Raw genomic sequence first — 20,868 nt, 5'->3', positions numbered from 1 at the left:
ACCTCGCCACTGTGATTTATGTTCCTAGAACCTTTGTATGATTTCAATGTAATTTAGCGGCTGTTCTCTCGGGCTTAGACAGTACCTATATGACAATATGGACACGCACATGAGTTTACTCGCACTTAGCAATCTTATTGTTCTATTCAAATCTTATGACGCAGGAGATGAATACATCAGAGGTTTGAGTCCTGTTTGTTGTGGTAGCGATCTAACAAATTTGCTTCATCTCTCATTGACTTCATAATTAATTAAAACAGACTAAAGTTCCAAACATTTTAACGAAATACTTGGTAGCAATGTGATTTATTGCCTGAAGTACTATTTCTATTTTGTTGCTCAACGTTTTTAGCGTTAAGAGTTTATGTATAATTGGGCATAAATTTACAGTTTACGACTCCCAAGATTTGTATCTTGAGAAGAGAGAACCTTTTCAACTGAACATGCCTTACGATCGGATATAGTTTACGGCAAGGTTTTGTCGCTTATATAATTGAATTTATGCAGTAACATTTTTGCACGTCCTTACTAATTTAACTCTTTCATTAATTAATTAATTGGTATTTGTCGATAACATATTTACTTGTTTTCGTGTAATTTACGCTAACGTTACACGAAATTCACAGTGTGAAATTACTATTGTCATTGTTGTTTATTGCTAAAATTTTATATTGGAGGTAAAATGCTAATTTATTGTATAGCAACAGCACCATAAAATAAATTTTTAACTCTTTAGAACACAATAGTATCTTAAATATATATTTTATGAACACGGCTTCCTGGAATTAATTTAACGCGTCTTGTTAGTTATGATGCGTTTTTTAAAGCGTTTTCTACTCCACGGAATTTCATATTCTATTATTCCCTGCCATCATATCATGAAATATTCGTTGTCCTACGTCTGCGTGCTCAGAAAGAGAGTCAAGTCTTTGTCCTGTTGATGAAAATAAAAGGCTTCTGGAATTTATTGTCTGTCCTTGTGCAATTAAACAATTTTAGTGTATACTGGAGCATTTAGAGAGCTCCCAACAGCTGAGAGAAAATTATTTGGACCTTTTGTTATTTCATTTAATGTAATGAGTTTTTTTTTTTACTTTTCTCTAATCTGTATTTTGTCTCAGCAATCTTTTAATTGGATTCTTTTATTGTTTAAACTTACTTACTTTTTTTTTCACAAACTCATGTTATACAAATCCATGATAGAATTTGTCTCTCTAATTTAATACGTTTGTTTGAATGGAGCAGACTGACCATGAGAATTAGTAGGTATTTAGGTAGGAACGTCATTTGCATAAAATGTTAAACGTATATTCTAGAATACAAAAAAAATCTATAGGAAAAATTTATAAGTAATCTACTGTGTACATATGTTTGTATGTATGTAACTAGGAGACTCGTGATAAGCTTAGTAGGATAAAACTTTTCAGGATTTTAAGCCACATAATATTATCTCAAAAACATCTTTTACAGCTCTTTATTAAGCTATTAAACAGATTCCATTTGAAATAAATTTTAAGTAATATAAAACTAGTTTAATAAAAGATTAGTGTTGCTTTTAGTTTGTCAGTCGTAAGTTACCAATACTTTTGTTATGAGGATATCATCATCAGCCTATCGGAGCCCACTGCTGAGCGAAGGCCTTTTCTCACATGGAGAAGGTTAGATCATTAATCACCACACTTGTTCAAGACGTGTCGGCGATTTCAATCTTATATTTTGAAATTATAAGATCAGGTTTCCTCACGATGTTTTCCTTCGCCGTCCGTCAGTGGTGTCTAAATACTCTTAGAAAGTACATATGACTCGGAAAAGATCACATGGGTACTAGCCACGTATCGAACCCGCGCCCTCACGTATGAGAGGCGGGCCTTTAACCTCCAGGCCACCACGACGTATGAGGATATATATCTGTGAATTTATAATGAGATATATTCCTTCTAGCAGAAACGAGTGCTCGTCCGTAACTAAATTGATATCGATTGTGATAATAACATGTAAATTGCCAGTTCAAACTGTCCATTAGTTAAAGCCAAGTTACACCGCACGAACGTGAGCAAAGGCGAAACGTAGACGGACAAAACTAATATTTGTTGAAGCCAAACATCCCTCGCAAATCGAAGTATCACTAGACTTGGGACCAAGTTTGTCGAGTTCCGCTCCTATAATTACTACGAAACTTGATATAAAATAAACAACTTAGATTTACTCCTACATCTACGAGTGCTAAATATATGAAGGAGGTTTTAGACGTTAAATGTCATTTATAATTATTAAAAAAAAATTACATTTAAACTTGACATTTTCATATATATGCTTCTTGTATTATATATGTATAATATATAGCTTAGTCTGGTAGAAGAATGACTTAACAACTCAGTAAATTGAATATCGATACAAAATGTACCAGGTCCCGAATACATCATACATCCCAATTGATTCGAGGCACGTATTAGAGCCAGGATGCGGTCGGGCTTGTGATGCGGCTTCACATACCCAACGTCCATGTACATCAAACATATTAGATCTTTTATATTCATGATTGGAAATGTTACATTATTTCTCGCTATATAATATTTTTAAACTCAGGCCACACTCGCTGTAGTAATAAGGTTGAAAATTGACGGAGACCAAGATATGTGCAGAGTACTATATCGATTGTTTTCATTAGAAATGAAGTCGTGACGAACAAAGCAACGTTCTTCAATTATTGTATTGATTTTATCAATATTTGAAACTGGCAGTGAATTTAAGTAGTTTTCATTTCTTAAGAGAGCGGTTTGTCCTCTTAAGATCTAAGGAGATATAAGATGCTTATATTTTATACGTATTTTTTTCAGCTGAGTATTATTATTCTCATTTATATTTATATGAATTATTATACAATGAATAAGGATGAAAATAAGAGGCCATATGAGAGTTAGTTGTTATGAGACCTGCGTTGTATGTCAAATTGTTTTGTCTGATATGTTATCATGGTGATATTTTGGCTAACTCTTATCACGTATGCATCGCCGTGATAAGTTGAATGACCGATAACATCGTGTCGCCTTGTATTTTAATTACATATAAAATTATAATAAAAAAGAGGTTTTTCGAGTACAGAAATGGCAAATATAATAGCAACATGTCTCAGAAAGGTGTGTGGTATAGATTACGTTGTACCTTTTGTGAATACCACAATAAAATATTCCTTGGATATGTTTTATTGTAAAGTATGTTCACTGTTAAAACTTTTATCCAGAGGGGACCTTGGAAAGTAATTGACACTGTGATAAACTATTCGTTCTGTCAAATTGTCTCAAAGACTGGCGAATGTATAAAGAATAGTTTTTAAAATAACAAATGAATTTAAATAAGCAGTCGTTGAAATTAAAGTAAGCGTTGCATAATAATTTTTGTTGCTAATTGCAGCTCACGAGCCCTTTTCACGACGGTGAAAAGCCTTACCCGTAGCTTTTTGAAAGTCCTTTACATAATACCTTTTGTTTACGTTCTGAACAGTTCCTCAGTACCTCTATTGTGTTTCATGATTACACAGTTTTTTTTTCCAACTCAGAACAGGAAAACTCGTCGGAAATTAAAAGAAAAAAATAAAATAAATGAATGTTTATTTTAGCTTGTCGCTATTAATATTTATTAATTAATAATTTCATTTATATAAATACATAAGTACATAAACATAGGTAATTTATAATTTGATGTCAAGCATCCTTTTGCGAATTATAATTAAGGTAATTGTTTATAATGAACGAGTCAAATTATATATAAAAATAGATCACTTACTAATAATTTAATCTAATTAAAAATATTCAATAACTCTTTGAATTAATAAATTGGTTTGTCTATTATGCTCAAAGCGAAGCCGCTTCAGAGAGCTCTTTACTTCGAAGGCCACACTTGACCCCCGTCTGATTTAAGTGCGGGCTCTATAAACAAGATCTATCTAGTACATAAACTTGGTTAAATTAATATAATTTTAATGAATCTGGTGTGTTATCCTGATTGTAAGGAAAAATTATAACGAATTTTATTATTTCCTTGATATAGGAGTTCTGCAAGAACTACATTGTTCTCTCTCGTCGCTAATTTCCTAATGTGTTTTGTGCGTTCAGAAATATAAAGTGAGTATCATAATGAAGATTGTCTCTTCATTTATAAAAAAAAAAAAATCTGGAAATAAATAATTCAATTAATGTACTACTGACCTAATATATAATGGTTGCATTTTTTGTATTCGTTACTACTGTGGAAGTATCCCGAAAGGTGTGTAAATTGTTCTAAATGCCTACTAAGTGCATGGTATCCAACGGTGTTAAAGGTCAGGAAGCAAAAATACTATAGAACCACGAAGCCGTTTAACTGGTTTCATAGAATGTATCATATTAAGATGGTTTATTTAACATCTATACCATATTTTTTGTGACATTACTGTATAATATTTATCTGTTGTTCGTGTAATGTTTCGTTATATAGATTGGTATGGAGTTTTATCGATGTTATTGGTAGATTTGTGGAATAGAGCGAAATGTCTCGATTATACGCCCCGTCGGCTTTAACTTGTATTAACAGGAATTTTCCACTGGACTGCCATCAAATCTATCGAAGCTTCCAGATGTATTCCGCTTTAAAGCGCTGTTATAATACATGGATCGAATATTATTATTGCGTTATGTTTATATAATCGAATAAGCAGCAAATAGATGTATGATTAAATTGACAATAAGCCTTTGAACAGATAATTAATTTCATAACATTGTTATTAAGACATAATATAAAATATCCTTTACATTTATAACATGGCAAGTTAACGTTCGTCACCGAAATATATTGCTTTATGAATTAATAAAAACCATATAATTTTATATCTCTGTTAATTTTAACCCAAAAGAAACATAATGAGATCAAAGACTTTCGCAAGTTTTATTCGTTTAAATGAAACTAATATTTTTCGTATATACAAGGCGAACTTTATTTTTGTAAAAAATTACATACTTCCGACGACGTTTCGGTTACTTTTCAGCAACCGTGATCACGGGCACGTGACGAGATCTCGTCTGCCCGGGGTCATATCAAATAAATAATCAAATAAAGAACGCGTAGTATATCCGAAAAATATTAGTTTCATTTAAACCAAACGAAAGGTTGCTATACTAATCTATATATATATAAAACTTAAAAGAAAGTTGAGTTAGTTATACTATTTATAACTCAAGAACAGCCTTGGATTTGGCTGGAAACTTGTGGGGAGGTAGGTTGTAATCAGGAGACGGACATAAGATACTTTTGAATTCGTTCGAGCAAAAAAAAGATGTAATAAAATCGCAAATATGTTTATTTACTACCTCTAAATAAAATCAGTTCGTCCGGCCAGCTATACATTTCTAATTATGAAAGTAACGCGGACAAAAGCTAGTGTTACAAGAATTTAAGCTTGGATAATTTTATTTGTCGACTTCCGCGTGCTGAATGCTAGTTTCCAGTGATATCATTACATCTTACGTTACAGTACGATGTGCGACAATCTGTGATTAACCTATGAATATTAATGAGACATACGTTTATCAATCTACACAAATAACATTATTAACTACGAGGATTCTATAGTCTTAAGAATCATAGATATATATATATATATTTTGAGTTTTTTAATTAAATCATTCAGATTTCAATTAAATTATTCGAGTGTATGTGAATATTTCAATTCAAATAAAAAATTTATATCAATAATACCAACAATTTTCACTTCAAAAGATCACGGATATAACATTCTCTCAATTTCTGTAATACTTCCCCTTTGTCCAAACACTCGATAATTCTCAATATATACACATTTAACCGTTGAATATTTTATTTATAAGTTATCATGAGATCGCTGCATATTTTTTTTGTATTTTATTAATATTGATTCGCTGAATTACTTATATTTTTTTCTTTATACATTTTTTTTTGTGTTATTTATTAAATAGAATTCGCTTGCCTTAATTTTTTTGTAACAATATATATGTATCAGTGATGCATACAGTCTGCTTTCTATTGAGCTATATCGATATTAGACATAAAAACACTGATAATATGAGTACTTCATTAAGATGAAACAAAATTATTTTGTTATCCATCAATAATCTACACGGAGCTACACCGAGCCATCGTTTGAGTTGTATTTAACAGGCAGAAGTTATTTTGTGAGTTTCGTAAATTTTCAGTGTTTGCAGAGGCCGCTGTCAATACCGTATGTTTTAATTTCCCTGGCGGCCCATAACTGCTTATGGCCAATCACAGCCGAAATATTTTGTTCGCATTAGTCTACGTTCACGTTGCCTTATTTCCCGTATAACGCATCGATCTCGGGAGTATAAAAGTTTTTTCTATGTAATATTTTACGCTTTTAGATAATTTCATCTTCATCATTCCTTTTTGATGACCGGAGATTACAAATCTCTCATTTTAGTAAGTGACAAGTTGTTAAAATAAGGTACATAATCAAACAAGAGCCATAGATTTTTTGATATCTAAAAATACAATTCACAATTTAACACTATAAAAACCAGAATAGCGAAAATAAAAAATATTGTGATAAAAAGACGTCCCCGGAGACGAAAAGTAACTAGAATAGAGTATTTTTCACAAGGAATCGGTTGTTCTGACTTAAGAAAATTATGATGATTGTATTTAAAAATATTTAAGAAAGCAGAACTAGGGCATGCATGGTGAAATAAAACATAGAAAGAATTATTTAAATAATACTTTAGAAACGTTCAACATTCATATACATTATACAGGGTGTACTTATGCTTAAAAGCAAAATGTTCCTCTTAAGAGGAAAAGTCCTTACATTGGTTTAGCAAACTTTCTTTTATTTTTTTCTCCTTCAGTATTTTGTTGGAACAAATATCGACATTTGATTGATGCCTTATGAATATTCGATCACCTGCAACTTTTCTTTTGTAAGTCTTCATTTTCGTATTACCTTCACGTTACTCAAACAATTTCCCTAATCTCCTTTTGGATATTAAATATTGAAATGATATGATCACAATCCTAATTTTGTTTTTAGATTGGGATCATAATAACTTGGTCGTGTAAATTGTTTTGTATTTGAAGGTTTCGAAGCGTACAGAGTTGGACCGGTGTCACTTTGACCTAATTAACTTAAAATATATTATGGACCAGCGTTAAATAAATTACGTATTTTAACAAAAACAACCGAGATTTGAAACATAAAACATTACCAACTCGACCGTTATAGGGGTCAAGCTAAAAAGCTGACATCTGTCAACCCTTTTCTCCAAACGATTATTCGCTATACCTCAGGCTATAATCTATTTGGACGCTATAGATAGCTTTGATGTTCTCAGGGCACTTTAGTTGTTTACTTGTTTTTCCCTAACGGTTAAGACTATTGACAAAGTTATTTTAGTATAGATGTTTTGAAATAAAGGTAAGGTAACTGAAAAAAGATGATTTTAACTTATGCTTTTTGTTGTGGCTTATATCCAAGGGTTTATTATTATTCCTATCGTTTTTTTTTTCTCTTTGACACGATTCTAAACTGTTATTATCAGATGATAATAATAGAGTCTTAGGACCAGAAGTTATCAAATCATTTGATATATTGTGATGTTCAAATAAAAGCCTCCATATATTGCTTACACGACGTAGGGGCCATGATGCTCATATATGAATGTTTTCCAAATATACATTAACAGAACAAAAGTCTTTGCTATTCAATGTAAAGCATGTCCTTGATGGCTGTATAAAATGTAAGGGTGATATTCGTGGAAGGGAAACTGTTGTCAGGTCGGTTCAAGGTCTCATTACTTAAGGTCGCTTTTTACGGCCCCATTAGTATGAGGCCCTTCACAACTACTCAGTTTTGATGTTACTCGTGACTGCATTTTTATCTTAAAATGAATGAATAAAACTATATTTATATGCAAATGTTTTAATAATGTTAAATCTATCGTCTTAATACAATTTGTCCCATGTTTGCTGTTATGTTTGTTACCAAAAGGTTTTAGTTTCGTATGGCTTAAAAAATATCGTAGTACTCAGTTTTTAGGGGTGTTTAACATTTGAAAAGGATTTCGTATTGCTGGTCGGATTGAAATATTGCTTTTAAATGAAAAAAATATATACGTGAATATTTTGATCCCACTTAATTTTTTGTTTTGTTTCCTACTATACATTATATATTATATTATATTGATAACATTCATCTTCCTGTATTATTATTTAATAAAGTTTTATGAGGACTGTATCTTCAAATGTATCCGAACGGAAAGTCCGACCACTAGCATTGGAACTTTGCTCGTAATACATCACGTCCACCGTATAAACGTCCAAGTTCTTGTGTTTTATGAACAAACTTTTCTACAAACCATTCACTTAATGTCAAATGAAAGTTTATAGACGTCTTGCGTAGTGAACTAGACGACGTACAACCTCTAATACCTAACAATCGTTTATTTATATATATCTCGTAAACTATAGAGATTTATATTATGAAGCTATCAAGTGGAACTACTTATCTTTATATTTTGATAATAATTCAGCCTAAAAATACAAAGGCCTGAATGTTTGATTTGATTAAATTACAGTGGCAATTCAAATATATACATATATATATTAGATCTACACGATTATCCTTGCATTCAATGTCCCAAACAATGCCGTACTTTCGCTAAACTATTTACTTAGTTAATTTAAACATCTTAATTTACTCTATCAATGTAACTCTATAAATTAAGCAATACATACGAAGTTTACAAGTAAAAATTACATTAAAATGTATTCAGGTAATAAGATATTTTTGTTTCAGTAACGATTATAAAAATTTCGCAACACATCCGCGTGCCACGAATTTAAAATGATTTTAAAACCCCATAAGAACCACCTGATGCCTGGGAACCTTTTTAATTACAATGGCGACGGGTTAAACGCTAGACGCATCACGTTGATAGATGACTGGACCATTCATCTCGGATATCCACTGAGCTATCATCTGTCTTCGTTCGTGTTTTTCGAGTTTAATACAAACATCCTTTGAACCTTTCAGAACCTTTTAAACTTGGTGATACCATCATCTATAACCATGACATATTTGTTTAGAGAAGTTCTAGTCTTTGTAATAAAGTAATTTTTTTGGATGACGTTTACGAAATAGGACTAATCAACTTAAAGTCTCTCGCATGTATAAGATCATTGACAAAATATATGTGTTTTTTTTACTTCATCGTTAATGTAGCAGTATTTTTGTTATAAGGTTATAAATATCTTAATGCATTCTATTCTATTTCACAGGTAAGTCAGAGAGGCAAGCAATGCAGAGTCGGTAAGGGGAGCGGTTTTTTATCTAACCGAGAGTAATGCAGACGTCATATATACACCGTCCAAGTATAAGTTATTGTAAGGAATATTTGCATCTAATTAATTGCTTTATTTTATTTATCTTTTTATACTTATCTTTTGTCTTAAAAAAAACTTCGAGCGGTATGGCAATCCAAAGGTCACTTATTCACCTATGTATATCAATAAAAAGTACTCTGTAAACAAAAATAATCAAATCTAAAACATGTAATATAAATAATAATATATAATGAACATAAAATTTAATGTTTTTGTAAATAATAATAAGGGTAAGTAAATATTTATATGAATTTAATTTTTTAATTGTTACATTACGCGATAATGATTGGAGCACCTTGTATAATGATGTATTCGAGATTATTCCAATGGATTACTAATAATGAGTATTGAAATTGTAATATCTATTGAGATCTGTTTATATGGAATAGTTTAACAAATAATTAATTTGAATGTTCATCGCTTCAAACGCCTATATAATGATGAAATACTATCGAAAAAAAATATTAGTATTGTATTTAAATATTAATTATGTAATTAATATTATATGACTAATTCTATAGTTCTAAATGTACGGTACACCTCAAATATTGGTTCATTACAACCGCCTTGAACGTTATTCTAATACAATATGATGCTCGTAAAATATTTTACAGTCGCAACTACCTTCACCCATATTGAAAGCACGTAGTGGTTTTTGTTACATCATGCACAGAAAATTCTGAGTCATGGGGTTCAAAATATTTATTATATATTTATAATGGAAGCAGCCGTTGCTGGGTCACGATTAAAAGGCCTTGTTAACGTCATTTTGGTGTTGCCAATATTGTTTTTCTACCTCTCGTAATGTTATATGAAATTTGCAAACGGACATTGGTTTCTGTTGGTTGTCTTAAATTATATAATCATTGCACAAATTTATCACGCAAGGACGCCATTACAAATGATTCGTATTAATCATATTTTTTTTTGTTTACGTTTTTCCCCGAATATCGCTTATCTCGTCTGGCATACAATTGATGAAATTTAATATTTATGATATTTTAAACTACATCATCGTAATATTTTAAAATTTCCGCAGTATTCAATACATAATAAATACACCGTAGACTGATGTCAGAACAAGGCGAGCCTATTTCGACATCCCCTAGACTGCTACCATTCCTACTTTTTATATACAAACAAATATTAGGCAATGCTATTTATATATACTATATATAACATGCAAACATTGTTAGCATTCAAAAATTACTATACGGGTACAACGTCTTCACACAACAATGACGGTGGAGCGATGAAATAATGCAAGTTAAGTTTGGGTGGTTTTAGAGAAAATTTTAACGCTATGGTAAATATAATATGCTGAACTTTTACCCTACATAAACGAGTGGAACGTGCCAAGTTGCACTTGCCGCTGATTATGTTAACATGCGAGTGAATTAACTTACGGAATACGGAGCAGCGACCTCTCCTGTTGTATGGTATAATAATGTACGAATTAATGTTGCATCATTTAAGATTAACTCGAGTATAACATCTGACGTAACTATTGTATTATCACCTAAAAAAAAATTATTAGCAAATTTCTTGAACTGAACATTTACATGCCTCATTAATAGTTTTCATTCAGGCGTATTTGTTAGGTCAAAAAAAAAATCTTTTTCAATGGCATTTTTAAAAAGGTTTCGGACGATTTTTATTATAAATATTTTCAAACATTTTCGCTTCGTCTCTCGTAAATTTTTTTTCATCGTTAACGCGGACGGCTTTCAGATTTTGTTTTTATTGGTCTTTTTTGTTACTTTCATAAGAATAGAGAATTTGTTCATTGTCATAACCCGTTTGTGGAATTTTTTAATGAGTTCTAGTGAAAATAAACGTTCTAACTTCCTTTATTTTTAATTTGTCCGTAAATCAGAGGAAGAGTCGTGTAATTTCGACAAAGTACTTTAACGTTCTATGTCTCTGCCGGTTTTAGGACTATCTTAACATGTTAGTTGTGATGATTCTATAGTTTATTTGTCAATCTACTTATAATATATTACAATATAATATTAAAATTTCAGCTTTCATCAGTCCCTCAAGAAGACTCCATAAATTTTAAATCTACCAGAGAGAATGTAGAAAATATTGTGTTTCTATTTTTTAATCATTGAAGCCACGAGTGCACTGACTTAACTTGATCTTCATTGCCTAAAGTTTATTTTTCTTTTCACATATGAACCAAATAATTTATTTCTGTAATAAATTTTTCATAATTTAATGTTTTGGACATAAAAAAGCTTCTAATTCCTTTTCATCAATATTAACTTAGTCCTTTAAATCATATTTTATCTTCTGAAGAACTTAGCAGAAATAAAATGTATGATTTTTTATAGAATGTGCTTGTCCACTTTCTTCTTGGAATTTCTATGTTATTCTCATTCCACTGCCAACAAAAAAATTTTTTCTGCACCAGCTCATTAGCCATTCAACAAGCCAAATGCTGACCGTCGTATGTAAATTTACTTCGAAGAATCCTTTTCTTAAAGGATATGTGTATACAAATATCTATATTATCGTTTTTATTTCAAATACACAGTCCATACCCACTATTACGATGGAAACAATTTGAAGGTATTTTGTTATATGTTCACCGTCGTACTCTATTTTGTTAATTATTGTCTTGTAATGTTTTTTTTTTTTTTTTGTATATTTTATTTTATAATCTTAATTTTTTTTACATATCTTATCATGAGGTGAAGAATAGAAGAGTCGCATTCATTTATAATTCAATTGGAATAAAAAAAAAAACAAAAAATCCATAAAAATATGGTTCTTTATTATTGTATTAAAGATGTTTGTCAGTTAACTAAACATTTCATTGCAAATTAATATTGATGATGTTCGTTTTTTCGTTCGATCATATTGAGATATAATAGATTGATTATTTTTTTTATATATTGATTCATATAGACTACATTTAAAGGAATGAGGTCATTTCCTGTCCGCTTCCGTATCCGTTGCCATAACGACTGCCACCGTTGCCGTACCGGTTGAAGCGGTTACCAGCCTCCAGTCCTGTGTCATACATTTGGCCTCCGCCTACGTTGTGGTTGTCAGTGTTCTCGGCTTGAGTGATCTACACACAAAAGATTGCGGTTTAGCTACTGTGGTCCAAAGCAATATTTTGAAGCTATAATTATTACAAACCGATGTGAGGCTATTGTGATGCTGTCCAATATCATGGTAGTTCCCCATTCCACCGTTGTGCATACCCTGGTTCGCCAAACCACTGGCACCAGAATTGAAATCGCTGGCGCCATAACCGTTACCACGTGAGTATCCCATACCGCTTGTCCCTAGACCTCTATAACCTAGTCCGCCACCTACACCTAGTCCGCCACCCACACCTAGTCCGCTACCTACACCTAGTCCGCTACCTACACCTAGTCCGCTACCTACACCTAGTCCCCCCACTCCCAAGCCGCCATCTATACCAAGCATATCGTCTCCATACCCTAAACCTGACACACCCAACCGACCCAACATGCGTTGAGCTTTAGCTTCATACGCTACGAAACATGCTAGAACGGAGAGCATCTGAAAAAAAATAATATAAATTTAACAAAAAAATAATAATAACGTATTTCTTTGAATAAAATATAAAGACTTGGAAGTCTGTATGTTGAATTGGCAGTGAATAAGAACCTATTTTGTAAAACATAAGATTTTCGTAAAATGATTGAGCAAAATTATTATTTTTTTTATATGTACATAATTTTCAAGGGACGTAAAATGTTTAACCATATGGTATTTTTTTTTGTACTCACAATCCACTTCATGTTGATGGACGGATTCGTTGTTATTCGTGGTTATTCCAGTTGAAGCACTGCTTGTTGAATGATTTTCATATTGAAATCATTACCTTATATACTATATAAAGTATATGCTATTATAAATGTATTAATAAATGATCTTAATCGTTTTATGGAGAGAGATAATTAGTAATGTTCTGTTATAAAAATCTACGTGGAAGTCACGAATTTGTCTTCTCATTAGTATATATATTTAGTTTTTGACTCTATTAACAAGTTTATAGACCTTAATTTCCAATGTCCCTAAATGTTATCTATGACGTTACTGCCTACCATTACTTTAATTGTTTTTTAAATAGCGTATTTTTTGATTGCTTCTTTGATTCAATATCTTTACATTTTGACGATGACTTGGAATTATAACTTTCTTATCTGTTGTGCTAAAAAAACTGGCATGTTGAACAATTAATACCATGGCCAGGAATTTCATTAGTGTGCCCATGGATAAAGATTTTTTTTCTAATAATCGATTAGGTGTATCTGTGTATACAGTTAACAGAAAAATATCACATCGGCACAAGTCACTTGTTGACACCGTGTTTTAAAAACAATTTCATTATAAAATATACCATTTCGTAATTTTTCCACACAGTACTTAAGATGGGAAATCGTCCAACAAATAAAAACGTTGAAATTGGCAAAATATTCCACGATTCCAGTGCGAATGAAGCTATGGTTAAAAAATGTTGCACCCTGCCAAAAAGATTAATTTTAACAACAATAGAAAGACATATTGTTTCAAGCCAAGATTATATTAAACATGATGAGAGTAAGATATCGATTTTATACCGATTAAAATTTGATATAATGGTAATTTTCTTTTTGTTATCTACCGATATAGCTAAACTAAAATATGATAAAATATCTCAGGAAATCGTTACAATTGTCGTTAATGGAATGTTAAGCGGTCACCCTAGTCTTTGGACTCCGGTGACGCTGTCATACACAATAGACACGATAGTTACACTCAAGTTGGAACTGAAAAAAAGTATTTGAATACTTGCAATATAAATTGTGTGTTGCCGACCCTTGAAAACCTGTCTTCTTCAAGTATTGTTGTTAAACCAGAACCTGGAAAACCTCAACAGATTATTTATTCCATAATGAGGGCGATCATGGGAAGAAACTCCTCTGAAACGGTTCCTCGAAATGCAAGCCATCATACATGCGAAAGAACACATTTAGGTCAGATGAAATCTCTTTAAAGTTTATGGTTCTACACCGCCTGAGACCGCAGGGTCGATAAGAATTCTTATCGGTCGTTTTTGAACGCAGTAGAACATACAAGTTATAACACGGGTGCATCTGTATAGCGATAAGAGCACTACTCCAAGCGGGGTCAAAATTGCGTTCCATACTGTATAATTTTTAGCCCTGGGTTGAATGTTCTCGTTTGAGTGAGCAAACCTAAATCTGGAAGTCTGCGTGGCCTTGTCAATTGACTCTGGAATTGATCTCTGACTTGGGGGATAGAGTGTTTCGAAACTGTTTTGACCACAGCGAAAGCATAAATTTGCGACTTCCAGCCACAAATTTAAACCCTTAAAAGAAGGCATGTGTATAATATTAAGCCAGATCATTGTTAAACACAATGTTATTACAATCGAAAAATCTCTTTTTTTGCATATTCAGTTAATGTCTCTAGAGTAAGTAATGTGAAATGTATAAGACAAAAACAAGACCCAGTTTATGTTCAGCAGTCGAAAATAATTATTTTTTTTTTTTTCGTTATATTATGCGTTTAGAAACAGTTATTTCTGAGTATCTTTCAACAAATAACTATAAACCTAAAAAACCCCTGCAAACATGTTTTACACAATAGAATAACCATTATGTGGATATAAGTCCAGTTTTCACATAATATTGGAAATCTTCAAGTTGATAGTCCATAATGTTGTTGACAAAGACTCATACAGACGTACATATACATATAAATACGGTTAATAAAAATGTTATATACGAATACATTTTTGAAAAACAGAATAAATTTCATTTAATTTATAAAAAATATTTACTATTGGACATATTAATATGAATGCATTAGTAGCTACATAGATTGACCATGTAACTTTTGCCTCGCCTGCGGGTTACAGGAGCGTAGAGGTGGGGTACCTAGGAGACTGAAAGACACTAGCACATAACGTATAGGAAAATTTAAGAAAAAAATTGCAGACAAAATAGGTATAAATGGGACAGAGACGGCAAGGCATTAATAGGACATGTAAAAACATTGTCCCCATATGAAAGACGGGTTCTCAGGGAAAGATTCTAAGTGAAGTAAAGAAAGGTGTAATAAGAAAAAAAAATTATAGTTAGACGCAAGATCTAAAAATTACATACTCTGAAACTGTAACTGCTGCTCGTAAAGAAGAAGATATTATGGGCTGTGTCACAGAATATTTAGGCTTGTTGTTGCATGATCTAGGATTTAAATTTCAAATATCCCAATCTAAACGAATGCACTCCTTTTCGGACAAACATATGTAACATCGGGAAGGTAAAGTTACCAAAATACTCTAAAACAGTTAGTTGGAATTATTAGTTAAAGAGCCACATTTGATCATGTACGTTGTGGAGGTCACAGTGGATTTGATGACGTAGAACTTTCGACATTCAAATCGAAATGACAAACTGGCACAATAGAAAGCTTTTTCAGCTAATGGTAAACTTAAATCTTCTAGGATCGTGTAATGGTAAACAGGCCCTTTTAATCTTATTATTTTTCAAAGCTTCATGTGTCGTAATAGATGTACATACACTAAACTCATTTAATGTATGTGTTCAAAGATCAAAAGAAAATGGGTTTTATGTATGGTCTTAAATAAAAAGTAAATTAAAATTGATATCCTAATTTATTTGTTACAATTAATTTTATCACATATATACATATATTAGATGAACGAGTTCATTAGCTGTCCGCTTCCGAAGCCGTTTCCATAACGGCTGCCACCGTTCCCGAACTGGTTAAAGCCTGTGCCAGACAGGGCGCCTGTGTCGAACACTTGGCCTCCGCCGATGTTGTGGTTGTCTGTGTTCTCGGCTTGGGTGATCTATAATTAAGAAAAATTGTTGTATTACACATTGCTAGTCTGTTAGTTTATTGAGACAAAAGTAATTTTCCATCGCTTAAACTTACCGAACTGAGGCTGCTGTGATGCTGGCCGACATCATGGAAGTTTCCCATTCCACCCGTGTGCATAAGCTGGTTCGCTAAACCGCCGGCACCGGAATTGAATTGGTTACTTCCATAACCGCCGCCTTGTGAATATCCCAAACCGCTTGTTCCTATTCCACCCAGTCCGCCCAGGCCACCCAGTCCACCCGCACCTAATCCAAGTCCTTGCATTCCCATTCCAAGCATACCGTTCCCATAACCACTTCCCAGACCAGCCATTCCCAGTCCGTTGAGTCCTAAGTAGGGTTGCGGCTTAGCTTCAAGTGCCGCAACACAGACGAGGACGGATATCACCTGAAATAATTCATTATATTTATAATAACCCATGAAAAAAAAATGTTCCTTAATTTAACTTTATAGTTTTTTATGAACATGTAACAACCCTTAATTACTTACAATACACTTCATGTTGTTAATATGGTTCGTAGGTGGTAGTGGCCTATTCAAGGACTGCTATTCCAATGATGTGACAGCGACAAACAGTAGTTTATATATTGAATTAAAATAAAAGCAATTATAAAGGTATTAACAAATTATAAGAACACTGCGAGCATTAAAAAAATATTTGGAATTACTGCAACGTCTGCTCATTAGAAAAAACCAAAGGGTTTTTCCATACTTTTTGGAACGCAAATTTCCACGGTTGCCTAATAATAGTTAATCGTACAGTATAGAAAGTTTTTAAACAACTTTCCTTGAAGTGGTTCACATGTAAGAATTATTATTTTATCATGGAGACGTTTTATAAAGTAAATGTCTTCCGAAATAACTCTTTCAGCAACGTAGTCATGTCACAAATTATTCAATTTTCTTTTTTACGAATCATTTGACCTAAAATCAGTGGGTATGTGTGTGTTATTAAAATTGTATTGAAGCTTCTCATGTTACTCAATTAAAAAACACTAACCGAAAATACGATATTTCACATTAAGGTAATATTTAATCAAAGTGAGGCTATATCTCTAAGATGCAGCATTTACCATTTAACATATTAAATTAATTAGTAGCTACATAGGTTCACCGCGTAATTGCGACCTTACCTGTGTGGTACTAGATCACAGGGGTAAGGCCATCTACGAGATTGAAGAACAGTACCATTTAACGTATGGGAAAATGTAAGAAAAGAAATTGCATCCTAATTCAATGGAATATTAGCAAAATATACCTTTGAACAAAAACATCGCAAACGTGACTGGGCTATCGAAAACATCACTGTCCTAGAATTATAAGTCACGGCAAGGTTTTAATACGACATGTAAAAATATTGTCGCCTATATCAAAGACAGGTTCGCAGGGAAAGATTCAGAGTGGATAGTTTCACTAAAGGAGTGATAAGAAAAATATGCTGCTTATTATGTATCTAAAAAAATGTGTGTGTGCGCAAGTCACACATGGTAGAAGTGAAATTTCTAAAAAGTCCCATATAAAAAAAAAATATTGGAAAGTGCAGAAAAAATAAGCAGTCGCTACATGTAAACGGTATATTTATAAATAGATACATATAAAAATAATTAGAATAACTGAAACCATTCAAATTTTATCATTTTCAATACTCTTCAATAAGTATTTTAATCAGGGCTAGGCTATGAGAAATTGGGACAGATATGTCAATCAATAAAATAGAGAATCAGGGGTGTTAGGATAAATGTAAGGTTTATTATTTTTCATCAAGCTTAAAAATTATTCAATATTTTAATGTAAATAATTATCTTATATATAATTTATTATTCAGTGTCTATGTTTTGACATTGAACAATAAATATATATACTTACTATCTCACTACACAGCAGCATTACGTATGGACAATGTTAAGTGGACGGTAGTGGGGATACTACGAGGAGTCGCGCAAAGAGGCGACCGAGAATTTCTAATGAGTTCTATCTCATACTCTCGCCTGCTGAATCCTATACATTGATGTGTCTGTGTCTCTATGGATTCATTTTTTCGTTTCATCGAGTTGGAAATCACGATTCTAAAGAAGTTTCACTTCTAAATTAACAACTCTGAAACTGTAACTACTGCTCGTAAAGAAGAAGATATTATAGACAGTGTCAGAGAATATTTAGGCTTGTTGTTGCATGGATCTAGGATTTAAATTTATAATATGCCAATCTAAACGAATGAACTCCTTATCGGACAATCAAATATAGCATTCTGAATGTAGAAATACCAAAACATTCTAAATCAGTATTCGCGAGAAGAACGAACAATTTTTTTCGACCATCTTACGTTGTGAAGGTCACATTGGATTTGAAGACGTAGAACTTTTGACATTCAAATCAAAATCTCAAACTGGCAAAATAGAAAGCTTGTTCAGCTAATGGTAAAATTACATCTTCTAGGATCATGTTATAGTAAACAGGCCCTTCTAATCTTATTTGTTTTCAAAGTTTCACGTTTCGTAATAGATGTACATTAAACTCATTTATGGTATGTGTTTGGATGTGTTCAAAGATCGAAAGAAAATGTGTTTTATGTATGGTCTTAAATAAAAAGTAAATTAAAATTTAATTCCTAATTTATTTGTTACAATTAATTTTATCACATATATACATATATTAGATGAACGAGTTCATTAGCTGTCCGCTTCCGAAGCCGTTTCCATAACGGCTGCCACCGTTCCCGAACTGGTTAAAGCCTGTGCCAGACAGGGCGCCTGTGTCGAACACTTGGCCTCCGCCGATGTTGTGGTTGTCTGTGTTCTCGGCTTGGGTGATCTATAATTAAGAAAAACAGTTGTCTTACATATTGCTAGTCTGTTAGTTTATTGAGACAAAAGTAAATTTCCATCGTTTAAACTTACGGAACTGAGGCTGCTGTGATGCTGGCCGACATCATGGAAGTTTCCCATTCCACCCGTGTGCATAAGCTGGTTCGCTAAACCGCCGGCACCGGAATTGAATTGGTTACTTCCATAACCGCCGCCTTGTGAATATTCCAAACCGCTTGTTCCTATTCCACCCAGTCCGCCCAGGCCACCCAGTCCACCCGCACCTAATCCAAGTCCTTGCATTCCCATTCCAAGCATACCGTTCCCATAACCACTTCCCAGACCGTTGAGTCCTAAGTAGGGTTGCGGCTTAGCTTCAAGTGCCGCAACACAGACGAGGACGGATATCACCTGAAATAATTCATTATATTTATAATAACCCATGAAAAAAAAATGTTCCTTAATTTAACTTTATAGTTTTTTATGAACATATAAGAACCCTTAAATACTTACAATACACTTCATGTTGTTAATATGGTTCGTAGGTGGTAGTGGCCTATTCAAGGACTGCTATTCCAATGATGTGACAGCGACAAACAGTAGTTTATATATTGAATTAAAATAAAAGCAATTATAAAGTTATTAACAAATTGTAAGAACACTGCTAGCATTTAAAAAAATAATTGGAATTACTGCAACGTCTGCTCATTAGAAAAAACCAAAGGGTTTTTCCATACTTTTTGGAACGCAAATTTCCATGAGTGTATTATTTTAGTTATTAATAAGGAAGAGATAGTTTTTAAGTAACTTTTCCTAAGGTAGTTGACATAAATATAAGCGGACTTTTCATTGCAAGCATTATTATTTTATCACAGAAAGGTTTTATGAAGTAAATGTCTTTCGAAACAATTATTTCAAGAATATAATCATGACGGATTGTTAGAATTATTACTAGCGATAATAAGACATTCATATATCAATAATTGTGGATACCCGCATATCGAGAGTACCTTACTTTCAACCTGGTGGATATTTTTCTAACTTTTTTGGGTACTGTTAGTGCCATGTTAGCGCCTTTAGTCGTTTTAAAAGGTTTTTATTTTAAAGAGTATATTGGTTAATCTATCCGTTCTAGTCTGTGTTCCTTTATATGAGACAAACAGATACCTATTCAATGAAATATACACGAGTGACTGCCGAAAAGGAAAATTCTGTGTCACCCCAAATTGTGTCACAAACATTGAAATCCGCTTCACAACAAACAAAGTTAGAAATCTTTTTTTTTTGCAAATCATCTAGTATCAATGGGTGTGTGTATGTGTGTGTTTTTAAAATTGTATTTAAGTTTAAATGAAACTAGTGTTATCACGGGCAGACGAGGTGATCACGGTTGCTGCAAAGTAACCGAAACGTCGGGATTATGTAGTTTTTAAATAATAAAATCCGCGTAGTAAATCCGAATAATACTAGTTTCATTTAAATGAATACTCGCGAAAATCTTACATCTCATTTGTATTTAAGTTTCTCATGTTATTCAATTTGACATCCCTATCTGCAAAATACTATATTTCACATAAAGGTAATCTTTAATCACCGAGAGCCTACATCTCCAAGATTCATGAATGCATTAGTAGCTACATAGATTGACCATGTAACTTTTGCCTCGCCTGCGGGTTACAGGAGCGTAGAGGTGGGGTACCTAGGAGACTGAAAGACACTAGCACATAACGTATAGGAAAATTTAAGAAAAAAATTGCAGACA

At 32.6% G+C, this 20,868-nt stretch overlaps 4 protein-coding genes across 4 annotated transcripts in view; 1 reads left to right on the top strand and 3 right to left on the bottom strand.

The window, feature by feature from the left end:
- Positions 1–20,868, top strand: part of LOC116776013 (calsyntenin-1) — a 128,708-nt gene that overhangs the window by 22,015 nt on the left and 85,825 nt on the right. The window lies entirely within an intron of this gene.
- On the bottom strand, positions 12,163–13,253 carry LOC116775950 (acanthoscurrin-2-like). The gene is made up of 3 exons (XM_061524336.1): positions 13,176–13,253; positions 12,556–12,945; positions 12,163–12,484 (listed from the first exon to the last, which is right to left on the bottom strand). The coding sequence occupies exons 1-3, from the start codon at positions 13,185–13,187 to the stop codon at positions 12,326–12,328; spliced, it is 561 nt and encodes a 186-aa protein (XP_061380320.1). The 5' UTR covers positions 13,188–13,253; the 3' UTR covers positions 12,163–12,325.
- Positions 16,102–16,857, bottom strand: LOC133319507 (acanthoscurrin-2-like). Its single transcript, XM_061524345.1, has 3 exons — positions 16,792–16,857; positions 16,357–16,689; positions 16,102–16,270 (listed from the first exon to the last, which is right to left on the bottom strand). Exons 1-3 carry the CDS (start codon positions 16,801–16,803, stop codon positions 16,112–16,114), a joined length of 504 nt encoding a protein of 167 aa, XP_061380329.1. The 5' UTR covers positions 16,804–16,857; the 3' UTR covers positions 16,102–16,111.
- Positions 18,897–19,685, bottom strand: LOC133319510 (acanthoscurrin-2-like). Its single transcript, XM_061524355.1, has 3 exons — positions 19,620–19,685; positions 19,200–19,517; positions 18,897–19,113 (listed from the first exon to the last, which is right to left on the bottom strand). Exons 1-3 carry the CDS (start codon positions 19,629–19,631, stop codon positions 18,955–18,957), a joined length of 489 nt encoding a protein of 162 aa, XP_061380339.1. The 5' UTR covers positions 19,632–19,685; the 3' UTR covers positions 18,897–18,954.

The sequence above is a fragment of the Danaus plexippus genome, chromosome 24, assembly GCF_018135715.1.
Source record: "Danaus plexippus chromosome 24, MEX_DaPlex, whole genome shotgun sequence".
NCBI classification, from domain to species: domain Eukaryota; kingdom Metazoa; phylum Arthropoda; class Insecta; order Lepidoptera; family Nymphalidae; genus Danaus; species Danaus plexippus.
Note: the sequence above shows the minus strand (reverse complement) of the source record. Positions and strands in the feature narration are given on the sequence as shown.